The sequence below is a fragment of the Melospiza georgiana genome, chromosome Z, assembly GCF_028018845.1.
Source record: "Melospiza georgiana isolate bMelGeo1 chromosome Z, bMelGeo1.pri, whole genome shotgun sequence".
Taxonomy (NCBI): Eukaryota; Metazoa; Chordata; class Aves; order Passeriformes; family Passerellidae; genus Melospiza; species Melospiza georgiana.
The window spans coordinates 32771419-32793778 of record NC_080465.1 but is presented as its reverse complement, the minus strand read 5'-3'; the positions used below and the strand labels follow the sequence as shown (position 1 = coordinate 32793778).

The window sequence follows — 22360 nt, the reverse complement described above, 5'->3', positions numbered from 1 at the left end:
GAGTTCAGTCTAAACCTTCAATAGTGCTGCTTTGAGTCATTCCCATACATCCTGTTGCTAGGTCCCAGGTAGAAGAGATCAGCACCTCCCTCTCCACATCCTCTCCTCAGGCAGCTGTTCAGGGCAGTAAGGTCACCCCTCAGCCTCCTCTTCTCCAAGCCAGACAAACCCAGAGTGCTCAGATGCTCCTCACAGGATATTCCTTCCAGCCCTTTCACCAGCTTTCTTTCCCCTCCTCTGGACACATTCAGGGACCTTCCCACCCTTCTCAGAGCGTGGGGCCCAGCCCTGCACACAGGACTCAGGGTGAGGGCAGCAGGGCTGAATCCAGCAGGATGATCCCAATCCCAGCTGGTGATGCTGTGTCTGCTGCCCCCCGGGATGGGGTTTGCCCTCCTGGCTGCCCGGGCACACACTGCTGGCTCACCCTGAGCTGCTGCCCACCAGCACCCCCAGATTCCTTTGGCAGGGCTGCTCCACACACACTCCTCTCCCAGTCTGTACTTGTGTCTAGTGTTCCTCCAGCACAGGTGCTGAATCTGGTATTTATTCTTGTTAGACATCATGACACTATTATTTTCCAATGCTCTGATATATCCAGATTGCTCTGCATCCAGTCTCCCAAGAGAGTCAATAGCAGCCCCCAATTTAATATCATCAGCAAATATACTAAACGTGCCTTCAACTCCTACCTTCTGATCACAGATAAAAACATCTGTGATCAGAAGGTAGAACAGAACCCTGAGGAACACCACTGATGAGTTGCTGTCAGCCAGATGTACCCACATTGGCTGCTACCCTTTGAGCTCTGCCCGTCAGTCAATTCTTCACCCACTGCACTGTGAAACCGCTCCTCTCACTGCTGGACGATTTGTCCAGAAGGATGCTTCAAAAACAAAATACCTCATTAAAATACAAAAAACCTGTGTCTACCATCTTCCCTTCACCCAAGGTAAGCTCCTCTGACCTTGTTCTGTAGCACTACACTTCTGTATCTTTCAGAAAAAGTTACAAACACTATTTGGTTAAATGAGAGCTACCTATGAAGTGCATAGCCTCATCAGGGTAGGTAGCTGAAATGATCACAACCATACAAGGATAAGATGAGGTCATTTGGTCTGTTCAGCCTGGAGGAGGCTGAGAACAGTCCTCATCAGAGTCTACAGGTTCCTCATGAAAGGGAGTGTTGAGGCAGGCACTGATCTCCTCTCTGGCGAACAGTGACAGGACTGTTCGCCAGAGAGGAGATCAGTGTGGGAATGATGTGATACTGCATTAAAGGATGTTTCGGTTGGATATTAGGAAAAGGTTCCTCACCCCGACTGTAGTTGAGCACAGGAACAGGCTCTCCAAGCCTGACAGAGTTTAAGAAGCATTTGGACAATGCTCTCAGCTTGATTCTTGGGGCTATCATGTATAGGACTAAGAACTGAACCTCGATGAGCCCCTTCCGACACAGAATATTCTGTGATTCGTCAAGTTTCCTTTCTTACTACTTTTTTTCCTGCTACAACCCAACACCTCACCGAAGCCGCAGCGGGGACAGTAGCACCCCCGTACCCCCGCCCGGCTGCCCGCCTGAGGGGACACGGGGCCGGCTCCTCGGGGCGCCCGGGCACACAGGGCCGGCTGAACGGGGTGCCCGGGCACACGGGGCGGGCCGGCTGAACGGGGTGCCCGGGCACACGGGGCCGGCTCCTCGGGGTGCTCGGGCACACAGGGCCGGCTCCTCGGGGTGCCCGGGCACACGGGGCGGGCCGGCTGAACGGGGTGCCCGGGCACACGGGGCCGGCTCCTCGGGGTGCTCGGGCACACGGGGCGGGCCGACTGAACGGGGTGCCCGGGCACACGGGGCGGGCCGACTGAACGGGGTGCCCGGGCACACGGGGCCGGCTCCTCGGGGTGCCCGCGGCAGGTGCCCGCGCCGCGGGACGAGCCCCGGCCGCCGGCCCGCCCGCCGGCGCCCCCTGGCCGCCGCAGCGCCGCTCCCCGGCCCCGCCGCCACCGCCTCCTTTCGGGGCGGGCCCTGGACCCGCCTGTAGGCGTTGTAGGGGGAGAAAGTAACATGGTGGCCGCTTCCTCCCCAAACAGGAGCGGTGACGGGTGCGGCGGCTCCTGAGGCGGCGGCGGGCACGGCGCGAAGCGGCGGGGCGGGGGCGGCGCGGCCGGCGGCGCGCTCGAGGGGCAGGGGCCGGCGGCAGGTGAGCGGCCGCGGCAGGCAGGGAGGGAGGGAGGGAGGGAGGAGAGGAGAGGAGAGGAGGCGGCCTGACAGGCGGGAGCGGGGCAGGCGGGCGAGCCGCCGGGTCTGGCGCCCGCTCCCGCCTCGGGGCGCAGCGCTCGGCGGGGGAACCCCTCTCCTGCCCCCGGCTACACGGCCCCTTCCTTCCCCTCTCATCTGTCCGGAGGAAACTCCCCTCCTCGCCGGACAGGCAGGGACGCTAGGGCTGTTCCCCCGCGCCTACTCGGTCCATGGGAAGGGCTCCTGCCCTGACCTGCCCCGGCAGAGCTTCTGCGCCGGGGCTCGTCCTTAACCCGCTCTGCGCGGCCGGGGAGGCGGAGGCGCTTTCTGGACTTTTTCGCTGTAATTATTACCATGATAATTGTTACTTTCCCTGCTCCCGTCGGGCGCGGCCGCCCCACGGGAGCGCGGGGCTCTCCAGCGGCGCAGGTGGTAGGCGCTGCAGGTGAGTCCCGGGGCAGCTCCCTCCTATATTTCTCCATTTTCCTCTCCCTTTCCATGCCCCGGCTCCTCCCCTAAGCCCCGGCGTCAGCGAGTTTAACCCTTGCCGGAGATCGTCACCGGCTGTTGGAAGGCTGTTAGGATAACAGGGATCGTCCTGACTGAGTCACACTGGTATTTTGGAAGTTGGTCGTATGAGTGAGAAACGTAAAGTACTGAAGACGTGAGAACAAGGAAAAGCTAAATGCATTACTTTTAATCAATCTGTATTGTCATCTGAGGATATCTCGTGTGTCATTGCTGCACAGCCAGAAGCCTATGGAGCGGAAAGATCTGGTGATATGCTAGGGCTTTCGTGTGATAAACAGTGAAAAAATATTCACTGACTGTTTAAATATGATGTAAGTTGATTAACTGTCCTGATAATGCCAAACACAGTCCTAGAAATTGTTGGTACCGCAGTCTCAGAAGGGATGCAAAAACTGAACAACACTATATTAATTCTAAGCTTAATGTCAATTCTGTACCAATCTTATTAACGCTGTTAAGTCCTCTTCTCTTCTTAAGATCAAACTCGTTGCAGACATGGACTGTTGTGTTGCTGTCAAGCAATGCCTCTGCCTAACCTTTTATACCTGCATGAGGGAAGGACAAATAACAAACAGGACATTTCATTTGAGTTTTTTTTTTTTCCCTCTAAGTTGTGTTAGTGTGACTTCTATAGTATTTTCTTGGCTTCCTATGAAGTCTTTCAACTTCATAGGAGTTTAAAGTTTAGGTAAATTTGAGCCTTCACATGGACATGTTAATAAAAAGAGATATGCTGTTAGTTTTGTTGGCTGTTTCTTCATGTGGACCAAACACGAAGTTAGTAAAAGTTTTTACATCACTCTTTTTAAGCTGGCATATTAGGAGTTAGGGAGTAAATGTTTTGTTCCTGTGGGAAAAAATAATGGTGGAATGCAAACTACTTCATGTCTGTTTGGTAAATGAAAGGTTTTTTATTTGTGGTTTTTTTTGAAAAGCAGTCATGACCAGACTTAAGCGATTAACCAGACTACTAACCAGCCATACTAGCATATATATTTCAAATCCTTTGCAAAAAGGACACCAACTAGCAAACCATAGCTGATAGGTAGTTTGTGAATGTTTGTATTATAAATGTGACTGTAAGTGGTTTCTAATATTTTTCAAATTTTTTTTAAGAATTAGCTGATACTCTGCTTTTTACCATTCCAGTGGATATGAAATGCTAATAGTGCGTGTCTGTCTTGAGCAGTGCAATGAAGTTCAGTAGAAACCAGAAATATAAATATTAGCTTGCCTACATGAGTTCTGACTTCTGTGTTAAAACAGTTACTAGTGCAACTCAACAAAAATTGCTGCTAAAATTTCAATGTTTGAATCTTAAAAAAAAAAAAAAAGAAATCTTACAAGTTAAGATGGGCATTTTCATAAATACTTATGGATAAGTGTAATGTTACATCTGACTGTTTATTCTTTGGTTAAGATTGGTCCCTCCATAGCCCAAAGTAAAGTAGTGACATCTTTTTGGACCATGTCATACATATTTGTTTTCTTATTTGATGACTGTGTGTGTGATTTCTTTCTGATCAACCGTTACATGGCTTTCATTAAAAAAAAACAAACAACTGGAGCAAAATTGGAATATTAAATGTTGGTATGTATAGCATCCTTCTGGCTCAACATATTTTTAATTCTCATTTGGAGTGTTAGTGCCACATATTGTTGAAATACAGTTCTAGAAGTGGTATCTTTTTAAGCTTAGTTCTTCTTTAGGCCTGCATTTGAGCAGTGGAGAATTGATTTTGGAATTCAGCCTTGATATGCTTTAAGGAAAAGTGTGTTCAAGTGTTCATCTTGACACGCCATCTGGGTTTGCTTAAAAATACAGTAGGAGAAAAGTCTCAGTAGAATTTGGTGGAAAAGATATGTTGAAAAAGTTGTAAGAAGAAGGGAAGATAGTCTCTTAACTGTTATGTCTTACTGTTAAGCTTTCAGATAAATTTCCCCTATAGGTAAATGGCCCCTGTAGGTATAGAGCAGTGTGCATAAAGGCTAGTTTGGTGGCCTTCTTACTTGTTTCATGGCCTTCTGTCTGAAATAACAACAAAAAGTGCCTGTAACCTCTAAATCAGGTCTGTTTGTCTAAGGGTTGCTTGCACTGTCGAAGGCTATCTTTTTCTTCCTCTGCATGCTAGTCATCCCAAGGCAAGGATTGCCCACCTTCAGCATGCTGCTTTTGTGGATGATATTCACAGTACTGGAGATCTTGGCATAGGTGACCTGTAAAATAGTTCTTGGGGGTCGTAGTCATAGCTACTAAGTTGTTTCCCGTGTGACTTGCCTGATAGCTGTCCATACTGCTTATTCAGATCTGTAAAATGAAAATCAGTTTGCTGCACTTGCATCAGGAGACCGGTTTTCCTCCTGTAGTGCTTCAAACAGTAAACTGAATGTTTTAGGTTTTTTATCTGCTTTGGAATTTCTGGTTTGCTACAAAAATAATCCCTCTGTTAAAGTTGTTGCCCATGGTTGTACAGAAACGTGAGGCTGCTTCTTTCCCATCTGATAAAAAGGTAGTGTTGTTGGAAATGCTACACCCCTGTAATGATAATGAGAGTGCTTCATTCTGCAAATTTGTGTAGATAAAGCTTCACAGTTCTCTGTTCTTAGAAGCAAAGTGACTTAGTTCAAGACAGTTTCTGGAGTGAAACATAGTTTCTGGTACAGTGTTACTGTTTCATGTTAAGTTAATTCTTGTGCATCTGTCACAGAATGTGAGCGTGTAGAAACTTTATTCTAAAGTTCCAGGAGTACAAGTTCGCTGTGCTCTGCATTCCAAGCTCTGTTTGAGCAGAAAGCTTTGTCTTGGTTAGTATCTCACTTTAGCCCTTTCTTTCTGCTTACAGGCTTTTTGAGGGTATGAATGTAGTCCCGATGTTTACTGTTTGCTTTGGCAGGCAGGAAAATTGGGAAGTTTTCAGAATGACTAAGATTGTGATTATGGTCTCTGTTTAATCATGCAACTATTTTCTATGTTTTCTTCTTTTTTAACAGCATCTCAGAGTTGTTGATCAAAAGAACAGTAAAAATGTACCCACAGTTTCTTTTTGAATGTTGGCTTGCGTGTCATTAAACATTCCATTTGCTTTGTTTCAGTTAAATGTAGTGGGCCAGTTTTGCCTTACTTTGCTTTCATCTTTGCATTTAGTGACACTTCAGTTCCTTTCCTTTATTCTCAAAAAGTCTCTAAAGAGACTCGATGCTTTTCAAGCAAAAACCAAGAGCCTGTGTTCCTCTGCCTAAAAGATATTAAAAATAGTGTAAATCAAGGATTGATGTGCAAATTAAGTTATTCACTTCTAGCAGCAAAAGCTGAGTTTACAATTATGAGTGTCCAAAGGCATAGAAGCTTTCATCATCTTGAAATGGAAGTGATTTCCAGCTGGGAACAAAGGGAAGGTATACCACAAAACCTAACCATTTTTTACCAAAGAGGCAAAACCTCTGATTCTTGATTTTTCTCTGAACCAGCTAATTTCGGTGATAGTTTTTGTCTTTATAATTAATTTCAGCCTTTGATCAGTAATGCATAAGCTGAAGTCTCTCTCCTGATGCATTCTTCAGTGCTGCTCTTCTCCTTTGCACATCTTTGTAATGTAGAGGACTTGACTGCTGAAAGCAAGACATTTTTTTTTCTTCCCTGTTGAGCAACCCAGTCCTGCTGTTCCTGGTGTCACATAACATGGCTCCAGCCCTCTGTCTGTTCCCTGCGGAAGAGGCTATACTCTCAACCAGGTAAGAAATCTGACATAGATAGAAGCCTTGTGATTAAAATATCACCATGCTTTGTCTGCATAATGTGTATATTTTTCTACTTCAAGAAGGGATTAAAGCATGGTTGAAGTTGAGAGAAAGAGAACATAGCTAGAAAGCAGCTACCTATGGGCAGCATATGAAGAAAAAGAAGTTCAAGAACTTAAGTAATGTTTCAGGAAATTCAAGAATTCAAGGCACCTGTAGTTGTATAGTTGAGTCCTGAAGCTTCTGCAGGATATCCATCTGGGTCTAAGAGAAGGTTAGAGAAAGGAAATAAAAAGTAAAATGCTGAGTCACAGCAATTCATTTAGTTACTCTAATCATCAAAAGGGGCTATTTCAAAATATGGAAACTGGTGTTGCCAGTTCTCAACAGCTGATCAGTCAGCCGTCCTTAGAAATAGCAGTAGCAGCTTGCCTACACTACAGAGTCATTTGTACCTGTGCTTTCACAGCTGAGCATGAAATTTCATATTAACATTTTAACTAATTAATGATTCTAATGAGAATGTAAAATTCTGGGTATCTAGCTGGAAGTGGCAGAAAATTGTCTATTTGCAAGTAATATGAGCTTAAGTATGCTGAGGTGTATTTTTTCACACCATAGATAATACATTTTGCTGGGTTCCTTGAAATAAATCCTAAAAAATAAGCTGTGTCTTTACCAGAGGAAATGCTTTCAAGGAGATGGATAACTTGAGAAATATTTCATGTATGTAAAACATATGTATCTTTTACCTTTTAAGTTGCTAAAGCTGCCAAAGATGCAATTGAAGAGCAAGACTGACAGAATATTGACAGAAGTTAATTTTAGCCCAGGGAGGCTCAAATTTCTAGGCTTTCTTCTTCCCCTGTTATCCACCACCTTCTTTTTAGGGGGTAATTCACAATGAAAGCCTAACTTTAGGTGCCCTCAATTACTAGCTGAAGCTTCCTGCAGAAGGAATATAGGAAGGCTAACCCTATGAAGTTCAGTTTTCTGAACAGGTACCATATCCATTTAAGAGTAAAATTTGGATTTGGCAGGAGGAGGAAGAGTACAAGTGCTTTTATTATAAGGTTTCAAAGTAATGAAACCACTGTGATGTGGCTTGCTAGTGCCTGGGAGCAGTCTGCTGCTTACAGGTCACATCCAGGTTTGTTTTCAGTTCTGAATATTCAAAGGTAAGCAGGACATAAAAGATAAAAATTTGTAACCACGTAAATGTGTTACTATTTTCTCAAGGTTTTGCTGAAACCAGAAAAAGCAAGTGTATATGTCTCCCGTATAATGTTTATTTGGTTCAAAGGGAATTCTTGCAGTTAGAATCATCAGTGAAAGACTTAAATTTTTTCTGGCCTTAAATTCTTGCTTAACCTTGGGGATACATGCTTCCTTAGCTTTCTTTTCTTTTTTGTTATGTTTTAGTAGTAAATAAGTAAGTAGTAATCTCCCTATACAGGACCATTCATTTTGTTTGTGAATAAAGTATAGACATACTACTAAAGTTTTCCAGTACTAATCAACAATGTATGCAAACGTGGAGCTGCACTGATATAAGAAGATCTCAAGGCATAAGTAAAACAGACTTTGCAAACCAAAAATTTGTTTCGCTACTGGTGGTGTACTTTCACAGGGACTTATATTGGAATACTTGTGTGACTCTGAAGAACAGAGTTCTTTGGTGGACTTCTGGCTATGCCAGTACAATTCTAAAAATAAACCAGAGGTACCTACCTAACACACAATAAAGGGAGAAGTATGTCATTCAGGATTGAGTGGACAAAATAGCAAGTTCACCTTTGCAAAAAGGCATGGTGCACAAACTTTCTTAAAAGAAACCCATGCTTTCTTGAAGGGCGTTTCAAACTCTAATACATATACTTTGCTGCATTTTTGCTTTGAACTTCTACGCGTAAGATAATTATATGTAAATGCCTGAAATTCTTTTGGACTATGATGACTCATTCACTGTGAATGTAGTGGCTAATGTGACATTTCAGTTTATTTTAAAGAAAGCAGAACAATTTCTATTCAAAGACATTTACAGATTTTCTTTTTTCTTCTGTGAGACTCAGAGGTACAGTGTATGCACTATACATCTCAAAACCTCCTCTTCTTAGGCTTTTTGATCCAGCTGATTCTGCTAGGAATAAAAGATCTTATTTACTCAGTCACTCCTCTAATCTTAAACTATTTTTCTACTTATATTAGTAGCCAGATGATTCACAGATCTGAGGAGGGAAACTGCTTTGATCCTCCAGTGTCTAATTGTCTGTTGTTCCTTTTTAAAATTCTCAGCATTAACTAGCATGGTTTCTGGTTTGAATGTCTGAGTTGAACTACCTTGCATTTCAGGTCTTCAGGTTGTTAAGTGTAAAAGTAATGTCACTCCATTTATATTCCTACTCCATCTGTCTATGTGGAGCATTGATACTGCCCTAGACGTGGCAGAGGTTTAAAAAAAAGAGTGTAAAAATTTAAAGCTATCACAGAGGACAGGCTTATGCTCTCTCTTTTGAGCAGGGACTAAAATGATGGTAGCCCATCTCTAAGGTAAATCTTCTGACTCCACAGCTGTCATCCCACCTGTCCCTTCCGAGAACCAGCAGTCTGGTAAAGTGTACAGTGGAGCAGTTTCACTGCAGGAAAATGAGGACATTCCACTGCTGAATACTTGGGAGCGCATTGTGAAGGCTGGGATAGGTGTCTGGTTTTTTGGTGGTTTTGGTTGGTTGGTTTTTGTTTGGATTTTGGTTTGGTGGGGCAGGGTTTGAGGAGTTTGTTTTGATGGTTTTGTTGTTTTGGGGCTTGGCGTTTTTTTGGCTGGTTTGGGTTTTTTGTTTTGGTTTTTTTGCAAAGGACGAAATTGTGAATCCCACTGCACCCTGTGCAGAGAAATGAATGTACAGTGTCTCAAACTTTTTGTGCATGCTACAGCAAATGAACATTGGGACTGTATTGTTCTGTAAGTTGTGTGGGATCAAATAATGGGATTTCAAAAAAATTTGGAAAAGTCTGAGATCAGTTCTCTAAGTAAATCAAATTTATTAATTCCTAAATGGTGAAATTGGAAATAGAAATGTTAACAATTGCAAATTGTATTCATGAGAGTAATAGCCCACTTTAGGAAAACAGGATTTTTATTTTAAACATATAACTAAGTCAGTTACTAAATCCAGAAATATATTGTGTGCCAAAACAGTAAAAAAACCACAAAAACATAAAAACAATTGGGAAGAATATTTTAAATATAAAGATAAGGGCATGTGTTAAATTATGACAGAAATTAATGTCATGCTCTTGACAATTATTTGACTTCTTCTACTGCCTAATATCTGTATAGTTTATCCTAGAAAATCAAGTTTCCTGTAACTATTTTGTCTGAGAATTCTGCAGTGTGTTGAGTGATACAGCACTGGTATTTTGAGTATCATATGATGATATTAAAAGAAGGCTCAAAATAGGTGTAATGTCAGACTTCACATTTATCATGTCTGGTGTGTGTTGGGACTTCATGACAGAGAATTCATGACAGAGAATCTCAAGCTTGCTACCCTTGATAGCTTTTCTTCATGTTTGAGGAAAATATTTATTGCACATATGTCTGTAAGTAGTGCACTGCTGCAGCTTAAGACCAAAAGCATATTCAAAAGAATATTCTAACTGCTGTCAAGTGTGTGGTTTGGACTTAATTTTAAGACATCTTGGCAAACGAGAGTTTCTTAATGAGGAGTTGGCAAGAGGATTAAAAGACAGACTTCTGAAGTGTTAATAAGCTCCCACCAAGCTTGAAAAGCAGCTGAGGAAGAAAATTTTTCAGCAAGAAAATGCTGAAGCCAAGTGGTTTGAGGCTGGTTATCATAGGCCAACCAGAAATGGGAATCATAGCTCTTGATAGGCACAGGAAGAGTTCAGTGGGGTGGGGATAAGCTGTGGGGCTCTGACTGTATTGATGGCACGGCCTGGGTTTGGTGTGGTGAAGCTGTCAAGGAAGAGACCTACAGAGAAGAAAGATGCTTTCCTGCAGTGATGTGGTCTTTTTTACCAAAAGATAAAAATGAGGAAAATTGTGTTCTTCAAAACCAGTGAGTGAGTTTTCACTGTGGTTTTGTAGAGCCCTTAGATGATGATTTCAAGTGACATATGAATGATTGTATTGTAGATGGCTAGCAGAAATCTAGTCAAACCATGATTCTTTAATCTGGCAAATCTCTGTTTGTTGACGTTCTGGCAAAGTAATTTCAATATTAGTGCTTAACTATTTCAATGCTTAGTAAAGAGAGCACTAAGAGAGAGAATATCTCTGATTCTTACCACTTACTTGCAGTAACCTCTCAGGTGAATTTGAAGCAGCATTCTTTCTTCTCTCCTTTGTCCTCTGAAAACCAAATCCTGGTCCCCAGTCACGCCAACCCAAAAAAGGCACCAAAATAACTACAACAAGCAGTCTTGGAGATTTGGGCTCCCAGAAGAAATTTAACCACTGGACTTTTTGTTTCTTGACTTTTTCTTTGCTGTTTTGTTTGTGTTTCAGGCTACTATATTTGGCTTTTTTCCAAAGGAGTTTCCAATTACAGAAAGAGTTCTCTAACAAAGAATGTTTCCAGGGCAGCAGATGTTTCACTCATTACATAATACTGAGCATGGCTAACCTTTAAAGCTTTCCACTGGGGCAGTAAGTGCATTTTATGAAGTAATCTTCTTGCTCTGAGAACTATGTTGTTGTTATTATTTTTGTTGGTAAATTTTCTCTTTTGAGGTATTTTCTTTGCAGTCTTTGGAGTAGTTGCCATCTTCTGTAATGTGAAAGAGCACTTGTGGTACAACACTCATGAAACAAGACTAAAGTGGTTTGTGTAATGAGTGTAGCTGGACTGCTTGCTGATTATCATTCTTTCTGTCTCACATATATTCCATTTCTTTTTTCTGTCCTTGGCAATAGAACTTAGTTTGCTGGTACCAAACTTGCCTTCATTGGTTCCAGCTGCTTCTCAAGACTGTGTAGGTTAGTTCAGCATTTAAGTTTTCACTTTACATATCTATAAGTGCTCCAATTTTTGTACCATTGGACAACTTTAAATTACTGTTCAATAGGAAAAAATATATTGTTGAATATTAATATAGTAGAATGGTCTGGATGGTCTGGAGTAGGTTGGGTATTTCTTAGATTTAGGGGATTTTTTTAATTTGGTTTTGTTTTCTTGGTGGCCTTTTTTGTTTGTTTGTTTGGTTGGTTTGGTTTGTTTTTGTGGTAGTGGGAGAGTTTGTGGGTTTTTTTTTGTTTAGTTTGGTTTTGTTTTTTTTCTTTAAAAAACTTAAAATTTTTCTGAGGTGCAAATTTTCAGACCTCTGAGTGTCCTGGATTACAGTCTCCATTAAATTCATGATATTTCATTGTATTTTCAGCCATTTTTAATTCATGAGTAGTTATTCAGCTTGCTTTCACAAAACTTTGCTTCTGAAAGCTTTGTTATGTTTGATACAGGCATTTATATCATCACATCATTGCCCCACTATTTTGTGAGAGTGGGAACTGGTTTTTCTGGCAATCACTAAAAAAATCAGACTAAAAGCACAGTTCTACTTCTTAAGACAGAACTTTAAATTGTTACTGGATTGCTTTTCTATCTAGTTTTAATTTTTTAAATATAAACCTGAAAAATTGTGGCTAGTTTCCTTACTTCCTTTGATAATCTTGGCATACAGGACAAGAAACAAATGAAAAGAAATTTCTAGGTAATAGGGAACAATAATATGTTTTGTTTAAGGCCAAAGGGCTCTCCACTTTTTGTAAAACATGTCTGGAAAACTGTAAGACTTCTCAGTAACAAAACTGATGCATAAATGGCAAGCTGCATATGATTGAGAAAACTAGATATTTATTGCTAGGTCATTAGTGCTTCTTACAATACTGAATTTGCAGTGTCAGTTTATTTTGTCTCCACCTCTTCTTCCTGTGATGTACACTTTTGCATCATCTCCAAGCAAATTGGAAAGGAAGTCTACATTGGAAGAACACAGACGCCTGTTTCCCATTATACGAATGGTGTGTTTTTTTGGCTCTCATGGAAATGTTAGTAACAGATTGCCAAAAAGAGACACCGAATACCTGTCCAGGTTTTTAAAAACAATTGTTTTCTCTGGTCATTGCAGGAGTAACAGTTAAAGCGTGAAAAATATCTTTGCATTTCTCACCTGTGGTGTTCTAGGCTTTGGTGTTTGAGTTCTAACCATGGTAACTTGATGGTAAGATTTATTTATTTAATCAATTTATATCATACAGGTTTTTTCAGTATTAACTGTATTAAATATGTTTGACATACCAAAAGCTTAATGCAGAAGTGATTTGGCTCTCAAACATTCACAGTCTGCAGAACTCTGCTGCTCTGAGAACTGTTTTCTGTACTGGTGGAGGGAAAAAACCTCTGCTGTGTCATCAGATTTTTTCCAGGCTTGGTTGCTTTCCTTTCCTGGGAGTTGCTTACCTGAGGTGATTTGCTATGATACTTCCTACTGTAGTGGCCTGATCCGTTTGGTCTGCTTTTGAAAACTTTACCATCAAGCCTGGTTACCTGCTTTTTATGCCTGGTTTTTGTGTTCATATGCAGTCAGAAAACAATCTGGTACACAAAAAGCAACTGCAGAGTCAACTATTTTTTCTTTTCATATGTTCAAATTTGTAACAATTTAGATATCTGATGCAAAAAGCTAGTCTAGATTATTTTCAGTACCAGACCTTGATACAGGTTATTTTCTGGATGAAGTTCAATTAACTCAATCCTAAATCATCCTGTGGGAATGCTTCATTAAAATGTAATTGGCAAGTTTTTTTATCATTCACCTTGTCCTTTAGTTTATTTTTCCAGCGTTAGAGGCCTCCATAAGGTAATCACCATGTAGGTTGTAATATATTTCAGCTGTGCAATTACAATATTCTGCAATGTTTACTTGAGAACTGCTAGGAAGGAATGGTCCTGTATTTGCATATTTGCATGTTCAGACCAAAATGCAGGTGACATCCAGCCATTCCTGTTCCACAGCTGGATGTGTTAAGACAGGCAGAAGGAGACCTGTTGCTCTGATTTTTAAAAAATTTTGCAAGCTTTCTGATGTTCACATTCCAAACTTTCTTACACACTTTCTGTAAATAACTTATTTTTTGCATTTTTTTTTAAATAAAGTAATTTGATAAACAGTTTGTCTAGTGTCATTAGAAAAGTAGCACTTTCACCCTCCAATCCGCTATCACTTTTAAAAATCTATAAATGTTAAAGTCAAAAAATAAACTTCCCTTTCTTCACCCTAAAAAACCAGTGTGTGCACTCGTGTTGTTTCGTGTCCTATAATAACAGATGGCAGTTCATCTCTGAAGTTATTTTTGCAATTCTGATTTTTCTAATCCTCATGTAATTTACTCAAGTGACTGTAACGGTTACTTTATTAATTTTTATAACAATCTGATAATGCAAGCTAAAAAAGGTGGTCTTTATAAACATTTCTAATCATTTTTCCTCTTGCTACTGACTGACTGGCTAATAATTTGTGGACTTCTTTTTTTCTATTTTAATCCTGTTCAGTCCTAATGGTATGCTGGAAGTAATGTTGCTTTACCTTGTCTTTTGTTAAGGTGTGTATATGTGTGTGTGTATATATGGATGCACTTTTTGTTCTTACACCTTGTAAAATATGCTTCAGAGAACTTACCTGTGGATATGTCTCTGTGACTTCCCTGTGTGCTGCAAGTGCCGTTTTAAGTGTTTGATCACTTCCTTGCTCAATAATTACTCCTGAACTCACTTAACTTTGTGGGATAGTCTAGTTTATAATATTCCATTCTGTCATAATATTAAGTTGTCTGTAATGCGCGTGCAAGGCCTGCTGTGAAAATGAGATGCATAAGCTGGAATTGCACACTTATTGGAGTAGAAATTGGGTTTGCTTAGAAGTGAGTGTGATATGGACAAGCACAGTGATGTAAGCAGTAGCAATGAAAAGTATGCTGGAGCAGACAAGCAACTGGAGTGCCAGCTGCAGTATGTTCTGGTGACTGTTTGCACTTGCTGTGCACATTTAAGCCTGTATGGCTACATGAGTGTGTTCAAATCATAACTGGATTTTGTGTCTAGAAAAAAACCCCACCAAACAAAACAGTATAAAAAGTTTTGATTGGCAGGTATAGTGTATAGTTGCATTCCTTACTGCTTTTCAGAGTGAACTCAACTATCAACTTCCTGGTCTTGAAATCTAGTCAAACAAAGACAAAAATTGAGGCAACTAGAATAAGAGCAACCATGCAGATTTATTGAATACAGTTAACATTGAGAACCACCTTCACTGTGTTCTGTGTGTTGCTGTGGAATACAGCTAGGAAAGAGTAAAAAAAAAAAAATGCCAAAGGAAGCACTATTGTTGATGTATTTCACTAATGTGAAGTTTTAAAAAACCAAATTCATAGTATTAATGCTAACCACTATATCCAGTAATACAGCCCTTTAGCATTTGTATTTAGATTTGATTTTTATGAGCAGTCTTTGAGACAAAACTTTTTAGTGTCTAAATCCTCAATGCTGATCAAACTAGCTATGTTCAGTCCTTCAGGTTTTACTTTCTCTTGCCCTAGGTGATTAAACTTAATTGTTCTGATTTAGGATCTGCTTCTACAAAAATTGGTCTTTTTTGATCATCTGTTTCCTGCCATCAGTTTTGTCATGCTGTTATCTTTACCACTGTTATGAAATGCTACATGGAGATTTTTTTAAGAAGGCCTGTAGGTCACAGAATAAGGGGCAACAATTTTAAATTCAAAGAAGAGGAGTTTAGATTGTACGTAGGACTCAGTGGGGCTGGTGAGGTGCAGCTTGCCCAGAGAATCAGGGTATCCAGAGCTGTGGATGCCACATCCCTGGAGGTGTTCAAGGGCACTTTGGATGGGGCTGTGAGCAACCTGGTGTAATGGAAGGTGCTCCTGCTCCTGGCAAGGGAGATTGGAACTAGATGATATTTCAGGTTACTGTGCTCCCAACCCAAATAATTTTGTGATTCTGGTATTTCAAATGTATGCATTAAGGCTTAATGCAGCTCAGCTGCAGTATCTCTTTGCTGGGTATGATAGTGATTTAACTTCTTCAAGCATGTATTTAAAGGCAATTACAAATCTTGTTTAAATTTTTTTCTCCTTTCAGCTTGAACAGAAAGCTGATACTGATTATCTCAATCATTTCTTGTTTCTTGATGCGCCTGTCTGAGGTGTATGTGCATACTACGTAATACTTTTTGTGTGTTTTAAGGCACACTTCCAAATTCACTGATTAAAATAAATTCTGCACTGGTTGTTTTGTTATAAAATAAATGTTTAGCTGGCATAGATAAAGCTTCTTTTATACAATGGGAAAACACATTGTTCTTCCCATTCCTTCATAAATAGTGCTATTTAATCTCAGTACCAGATAAACAGTGGTCTGTGTGAATAAATAATGAGATATCTCCCTTCTTTAGCACTCCAGGGAAAGTTTCTGTATTTTCAGAATCTGTATACCCTTTTTCTCTTCTGATTAATTCATTGGAAATAATAGAGAAGACTTGGTCACATAGCTGTATTTCTGTATTGAGGAGTGAGATGCCTGTGGTAATCATTGTGTTGTCTACAAAGTTTTGCCTAGGGCAGGGGTTGTGAAATATAGTAATGCTTCTCTCTTACTCAGATGGTAGCCAATAAGTTTTCCAAGTCTTGCAGATGACCTCGTAATGCACTGTCTTCTATCTATCCAGTAATGTCTTTCTCTCTCAAATTAGTGTGGTAAATTCAGTGAATTTAGGTCAGTTAATTTTAAAAGTAAATGTCAGAGCAGAGTGCATGTGCGTTTTTTAACTTCTTAACTGTCAATAGCCAAGTATAATTCACTTGCTAAGTTAAAGAATTGTACAGAAGTCCTGAGTTAATTTTCACATCTACCTTGCTTAAAATTTTAACTGTGAAGGCTGTTGACAAAATAGATGTTTTAACTCCAGTGAATAAAAAGTGCCAAAGTTATTCTTCGGTCTGGAATAAAACCCATTTCCTGTGCAGTTGGGTTACAAAAATATTTCTAGTTATGAAGGAAAGAACTCATCTAAGTTCTTCCATCATCTCTGTATGCATGTTAGAAGCTTCCACACAGCAAGTACTTTGTGAGTAGTAGTTTCCACACACACAGTTGTTTGTGGGTGATGTCAGTATGTGAAAGAAGATGCAAGTTTAATAAATTGCAATGCCATGTGTTAGCCATTAATCACTTACAGACATTACTACCTTTTCAGGTAGTAGAGTACTTACTGAAGTGGAAATACAAGATTTTAAAGACCAACTTGATTTTGAGCAAAGCTATGCTGGTTAGCCTTCTAAGCCCTGTGCTGGTTTTCTTGAGAGCACATAAGGTTAGCACTCCAGTTAGAAATGAGCTGAAAAAAATACCCCTTGATATTCACACACACTCTAGATGCAAGTTTATTTTGTTGGCTTTGTGCATTGAGATAACAGCATTTGCAGCACTTTCCAAGAGCTGAAAGAAATAAGCAGTACTCAAGGACTTGCCTGCACATAAGCCTTAAAACCAGTTATTTCTGAATCCAGCTCTCATTCTTACTCTGGAGTGAGTATATACATAGTTTTCCAAGAATGCTGCCTTCTTGTTAGTTGAAGGTGTTATTATTTATGTGCGAATTATCAGATTGGGTTTGTAACAAACCCTTTCCCTTGGTTGCTTCTGTACACAGTCTAGCAAAGCTTATGCTTCCTTTTCTTTAGGACACTTGTCAAAAACTACATTTAACAGTACCTTTTTTTTTTTTGTTGACTTATGCTCACATTTCTAGCCTAATTTTAGAGGATAATTTGACACTTAATACCTTTTTAGAATTTAACCAAAGCTTTAGAGACTAGTAAAGAACTGAAGCAAATTCTAATGTAGTAATTTTTTTCAAAAATTATAAAAACTATTTGTATAAAAATGGAATCCTTTTCACCAAGGCAGTTTCCCTATGAAACCTCTCCATAAGAAAGATCAGTCACCTTTGTGAAGAAAATAGCTACTTAACTTTATTTTTGGTAGAACCTTATGAAGAATTATAAAATTGCATTTTGATTGTGAGAAAGATTATTATGTTCTTAAAGCAGCTAACCTTAAGTGAACTGTGGGAGAGAACACTTTGTCATGTTTCTGGCATTTAACACTGAAAATATGTTGTTTTCTTCAGTGCTGCATATTTTTGCTAAACAAATCTTGTCTTAGGCTAGATGTGCTAAGTGCCTTAAAGTGTGGTGTGTGCTGACTGGTTTTGTTTTCCATTTATGAAACTAATTACTGCCCATGGGAATTCGCTTTAGAAGAACATGGCAGGGGGTGGGGGGAGTTGTGTGTTAAAAGTGCATCTTTTATTCAGAATACATTTTTCTTTTTTTTCCCCTTCCTTTATTTAAAAAAAAAATAATTTGTTCCTAAATTGCTCTCAGCAAACTTTCCTATTGTGGACTATGAATAAATTGGAAAACAAACTTCACTTAAATAATTTTTTTCATAACCTATGGACCATGGAGTTAGCAATTCCTCGAGCACTATTGCTCGTGTTCTTGAAATGGAATTCCCAATTTTTGTTTTCAGTTTATTTAGCTTAAAATTAGGTATCTTTGTAGACTTTAAAAAAAAGATATTTCATGGGACTTGCATGCAGACTTTTTTTTCCAATGCATCCTGCATTGTCATTGTCCAGCCTGAAGATAAGCAGTTTTTAATTTGAGAATTGTTTTTGTATTTAGGTTTTTTCCTGCAAGGAAACACACTATTGTGTGTTACAGTAGAAATCCCAATATTTTCTAAATGTTGAGGTTTTCTCTTAGTCTTGTGATGTACAGAGCTGTGCTCATAGAAAATGGATGGAGGACAGTAGCTTTTAATGTTCTTCTTGGGAAATGTTGGTTTGATAAAACTTACTTGATGGGCTCTTAGAAGAATGTTTGTTCCCCTGTCTGTTAAGAGGAGCAGTGTTCATACTTGTTCTTGTGTGAGTCATCACAAAAATAATGGAAAATAATAGTGGATTCATTTTGTTCCCTACAAATCCTGTGGGGTTTTTTCCCTGCAGTTCATAAGGCAGAGTATTCTTGGACTTGGTGAATTCTGCTGTTTCTATTTGTATTGGTGGTTGTCTGCTAATTCTTTGTCTCTTTATGTTTCTAAAGCTGTTGCATTAGTGAAGATCACTGTGGCTTAATTAAGAGCTATTACTTTCAGGTCTCTTTTGAGTGATCCTGTTTCTTTAAGTCTTTTTGAAACTGGAGAGCAGATTCCTGAAGAGCTGACTTGTAGTGCTTATTTGAAACCTTATTTATCCTTGTGGAAAAGGAACTGTTTTGAGAGACTTGTAACATTTTGAAAAACTCACTAAATGTTGTGCTGACATACAAAGCTTTTGTGCCAAATATCTCAGCTGAATTATCTGGTGACTGACTTTTGCCTGCCACATATTACACAAAGTTTCAATGAAGTAAAACATAGCCAGGGCTAATAGAAAAGTATAATGTACACAAGGAGATACAAGCGTATGCTCCTTAGCAACTAATTTCTACAGTTTTATTGATCCCCACCGATGAAAATTTACAAATGCATTCTCTTAATTTGCATTCTAACTTTCCAAATCTTAGTATTTACTTTTTCAGGTGCTTTTGAATTTTCCTCCATTTTCCCAGGAAAACAAAGTTCTCCTTTTAAAGCATATTTGAGGATAACAGTGCAATTCCAGAAACTTGAGCTGTGATTAAAGATATAAACTCTTATGATGTTTTTGATGTATGCTGTTATTGTTAGTTTGTTTTTTTTGTTTTTTTTTTTTTTTTTGCTGCTCTGCGTGCTAAAAGTAAATGTAGGCCACGATTTTAGTGTTGCATTGAGAGAACATGATACTGAGCTGTGTGAATGTGACCCAGTTAATAAAAGGCTGGAATATTTAAAAAAGGTTTTTGGTAAAAAAAACCAGACAAATGATAGGATGCCAACTCTTCTGCTGTTTTTATCAGCTTTTCCCAGTAATTTGGTATTTTACAGATTGCAAGATATTCTAGCTTAGGACTTTCTTTTAAGAGGAGCAGAGACTGGATAGTTTATTTCTTTATTTCTTTTTTCTTTCTTTGTTTTTATGACTCTTCAAACAATTCCAAGCATCTGAGAGGCAAACTGAAACATTTTAGACTTCACAGTTTTATGATTAATCCAGTGTAAGTCAGTGCTGCTGCCGAAAGGGTCATACTGCTACTGCTTTTGTGCTGACACAGGCAATTGCTGGAGAGCTGCTCTGGTTGAACGCTAAGTCTCTGCCAGGTTAGCATTCAGTCAGAGCAATTTCTTGTTCCAGTTCTTTATGTGGTTGCACAAACTATAGTTCCAGATAGAAGCGAAGGTGGAAACGAGCCGTGGCAGTGTGAGAAGGGACCTTTTAACTGAAGACCAGTTTATAGAGATGAAGTTGAGGCCACTCCCCCTGCATTTCTTGCTGACTTGCTTAGCTGTAAGGCACTTTGTTGCTGATTTCATGCTTTTTATGAAAGTAAAAGTAAACTGAGGCAAGTTTTGTACATAAAGGTGATAGGAGTTTCACAGGTAGCTGTGGCTCTGTAATAATTTCCTTGTTCTTCAGGAGATGTAGGCCCTTGAAGAGCAAGGAAATGACGACCTGACAAATTTGATAAACTTTTCATTGTTCTGTTGATATGGCATCTACATGTTTTAGGCCTAAATCCAGTCATGTAAATAACTGTCCCTTGGCATTCTCCTTTGAAAGGAGCCAACCTGTTCTCTGTCTCTATATGGATTACCCTACAAAGCTGTTAGCCAAAGTGCTTAGAGAACATTGTAGTGATATTGTGAAAAGTAGTATTGAGAAATATTTTAAAGGGTCCAGGTACATCTCCTTTCAGGTTTGAAGGGATTTGAAAAGTTGATATTTCAGTGTAAGAAAATAAAAACTGTACTTGTAATATAGAGGTGCAACAAATTTACATGAAGTTATTTCCCTTCCTCTCCCTACTTTTGTCTCTTGCTTGCAATATAGCACTGGGCACAAGTTGCATAATCTTATGCTAAAATTTCTTAGTAAATATGCAGGATGGATAACTGATTTTTACCTCAGGTGAGTATTTACTACCCTTATTATCAGAAGTCTTAGAAGTCTTGTGTGCTGTGAAGATTGAAAATACGTTTTGAATATAATGTAAGTAAGAAAGAGCAGGGTAAGAACAGGAGCATAAATCAGGTTGCAGGGAACAATATTATATTACCTTCACCAAACTACCTTTCTTTCAGCAGAGGCCAATGTTTCTGCAGTTACCAACCTTGGGCCTTCGGTATACAAGAAATTTCACAATATTTGTGCACTAATTATTTTGGTGGTAGTATCCATGAACCACCACTCCTTGGTAGGTAGGACCTTGGCAGCTATGGCTGTCTTGTTTTCAGAGATGGGAACCAGACTTCCATTACTCATTTGCTTTTTATATGGGATTCCCAAAAATTGGTGATGGAAATAAGATCTAGAAAAATTTCATACTTAGCTTTCTTAAGAGGTATAACAGTATTCAGGCTCATTGCTTGACTGCTACTGTTTAAATATGTCTTACTTATTTTATGAAAATCAAAGATGTAACTGGATTTGGGAACTTGAAGTAGTACTTGAGGTAGCTGAGCATAGGCTGTCAGCTAGGTTCCTAAAAGAAACTTATGGTCCTAAAAGAAACTTATGTTTCACTGCTTTAATTTCATATGCTTAGTGAACATCAGTGGTGTTGAGAGAACAGCTCTTTCCAGATCTGGAATGTGCAGCTGAGCAGTGATGTGTACTTTCTGATCAGCTGATGAAATGCGGGTTTGGATGTGTGATTTTTGTAAATGACTTCCAGATGTTACAGTTGCCAGCTGAGTGTCTCAAGACTTCACTATTAGGAGTATGTTATAAAACAAAATGGATGAATTATGCAGAAGATAAAGTGATGAGCCTGTACTTGGAATTGTTCTCTCTGTGTCAAAAAAAAAAAAAAAAAAAAGGCAACCTGGTTCTGTGGTCATATTGCTCACAAGCAATGGCAGAAAAATATGAATGCTTTCAGACCAGGATACATACATCAACGTATAGCCCATGAAGAGCTTGGTCTAATAGATAACACAAATTACTTTTCTGTGTAGCTGCGGTGTTGAGCTTTGAGTTATCCTATATCTCACTTAAACTTCCTTGTGCTAAAACATTACTATTGTGGTGCTAGAACTGAAATCTGATTACCTGCAATATCCTTCAGTATCTTTTTTGTGCAGCAAAAGTCAAAGTTTGTTTTGCAGTTTTCATGGAATTTTCATGAACTCTGTATATAACTCTGTACTTTTCTAGTTGCAAAAATTTTTTTCAAAAGTTCTAAATCCTTATAGTTGCTGAGAGAAGGGTTTGAGTTTGAAAGCGGAGTGTTTGATTTCTCTCTTTCTTTTACCCAGGAAGTATTGACATAACCATGATAGAAGACAAAGGTCCACGGGTGGCTGACTATTTCGTAGTGGCAGGGCTCACTGATACAGACACGGCAACCCTCCTGGACCAAGAAATCAGCCGACATGAAACAAAGTCAACTGGTCCCAAGGCTCCAATTACTGACATTGCTGTGATAATTAAATCAGCTGGCGAAACTGTCCCAGAGGGATATACCTGTGTTGAGGCCACCCCTACAGCCCTTCAAGCCAACTTAAACTATGGAAGTCTAAAGAGTCCTGAACTTTTTCTGTGCTACAAGAGAGGCCGGGACAAGCCACCTCTTACTGACATCGGGTGAGATTTCTATGGCAGTTC

General features: G+C 39.6%; 1 protein-coding gene across 3 annotated transcripts in view; it reads left to right on the top strand.

The window, feature by feature from the left end:
- Positions 1 to 2162: 2162 nt before the first annotated feature.
- DENND4C (DENN domain containing 4C) overlaps positions 2163 to 22360 on the top strand; it is a 70702-nt gene continuing 50504 nt past the window's right edge. Inside the window, exons 1-3 of one of the 3 annotated variants that reach the window (XM_058043382.1) lie at positions 10521 to 10590; positions 11040 to 11180; positions 22012 to 22339. In XM_058043382.1, the coding sequence (XP_057899365.1) occupies positions 22029 to 22339 (311 nt within the window). In that variant the 5' untranslated portion in view covers positions 10521 to 10590; positions 11040 to 11180; positions 22012 to 22028. Of the gene's footprint in view, positions 2202 to 10520; positions 10591 to 11039; positions 11181 to 12662; positions 12752 to 22011; positions 22340 to 22360 lie in introns of those variants that run through there. The other 2 variants (XM_058043383.1, XM_058043384.1) reach the window with 2 other exon arrangements.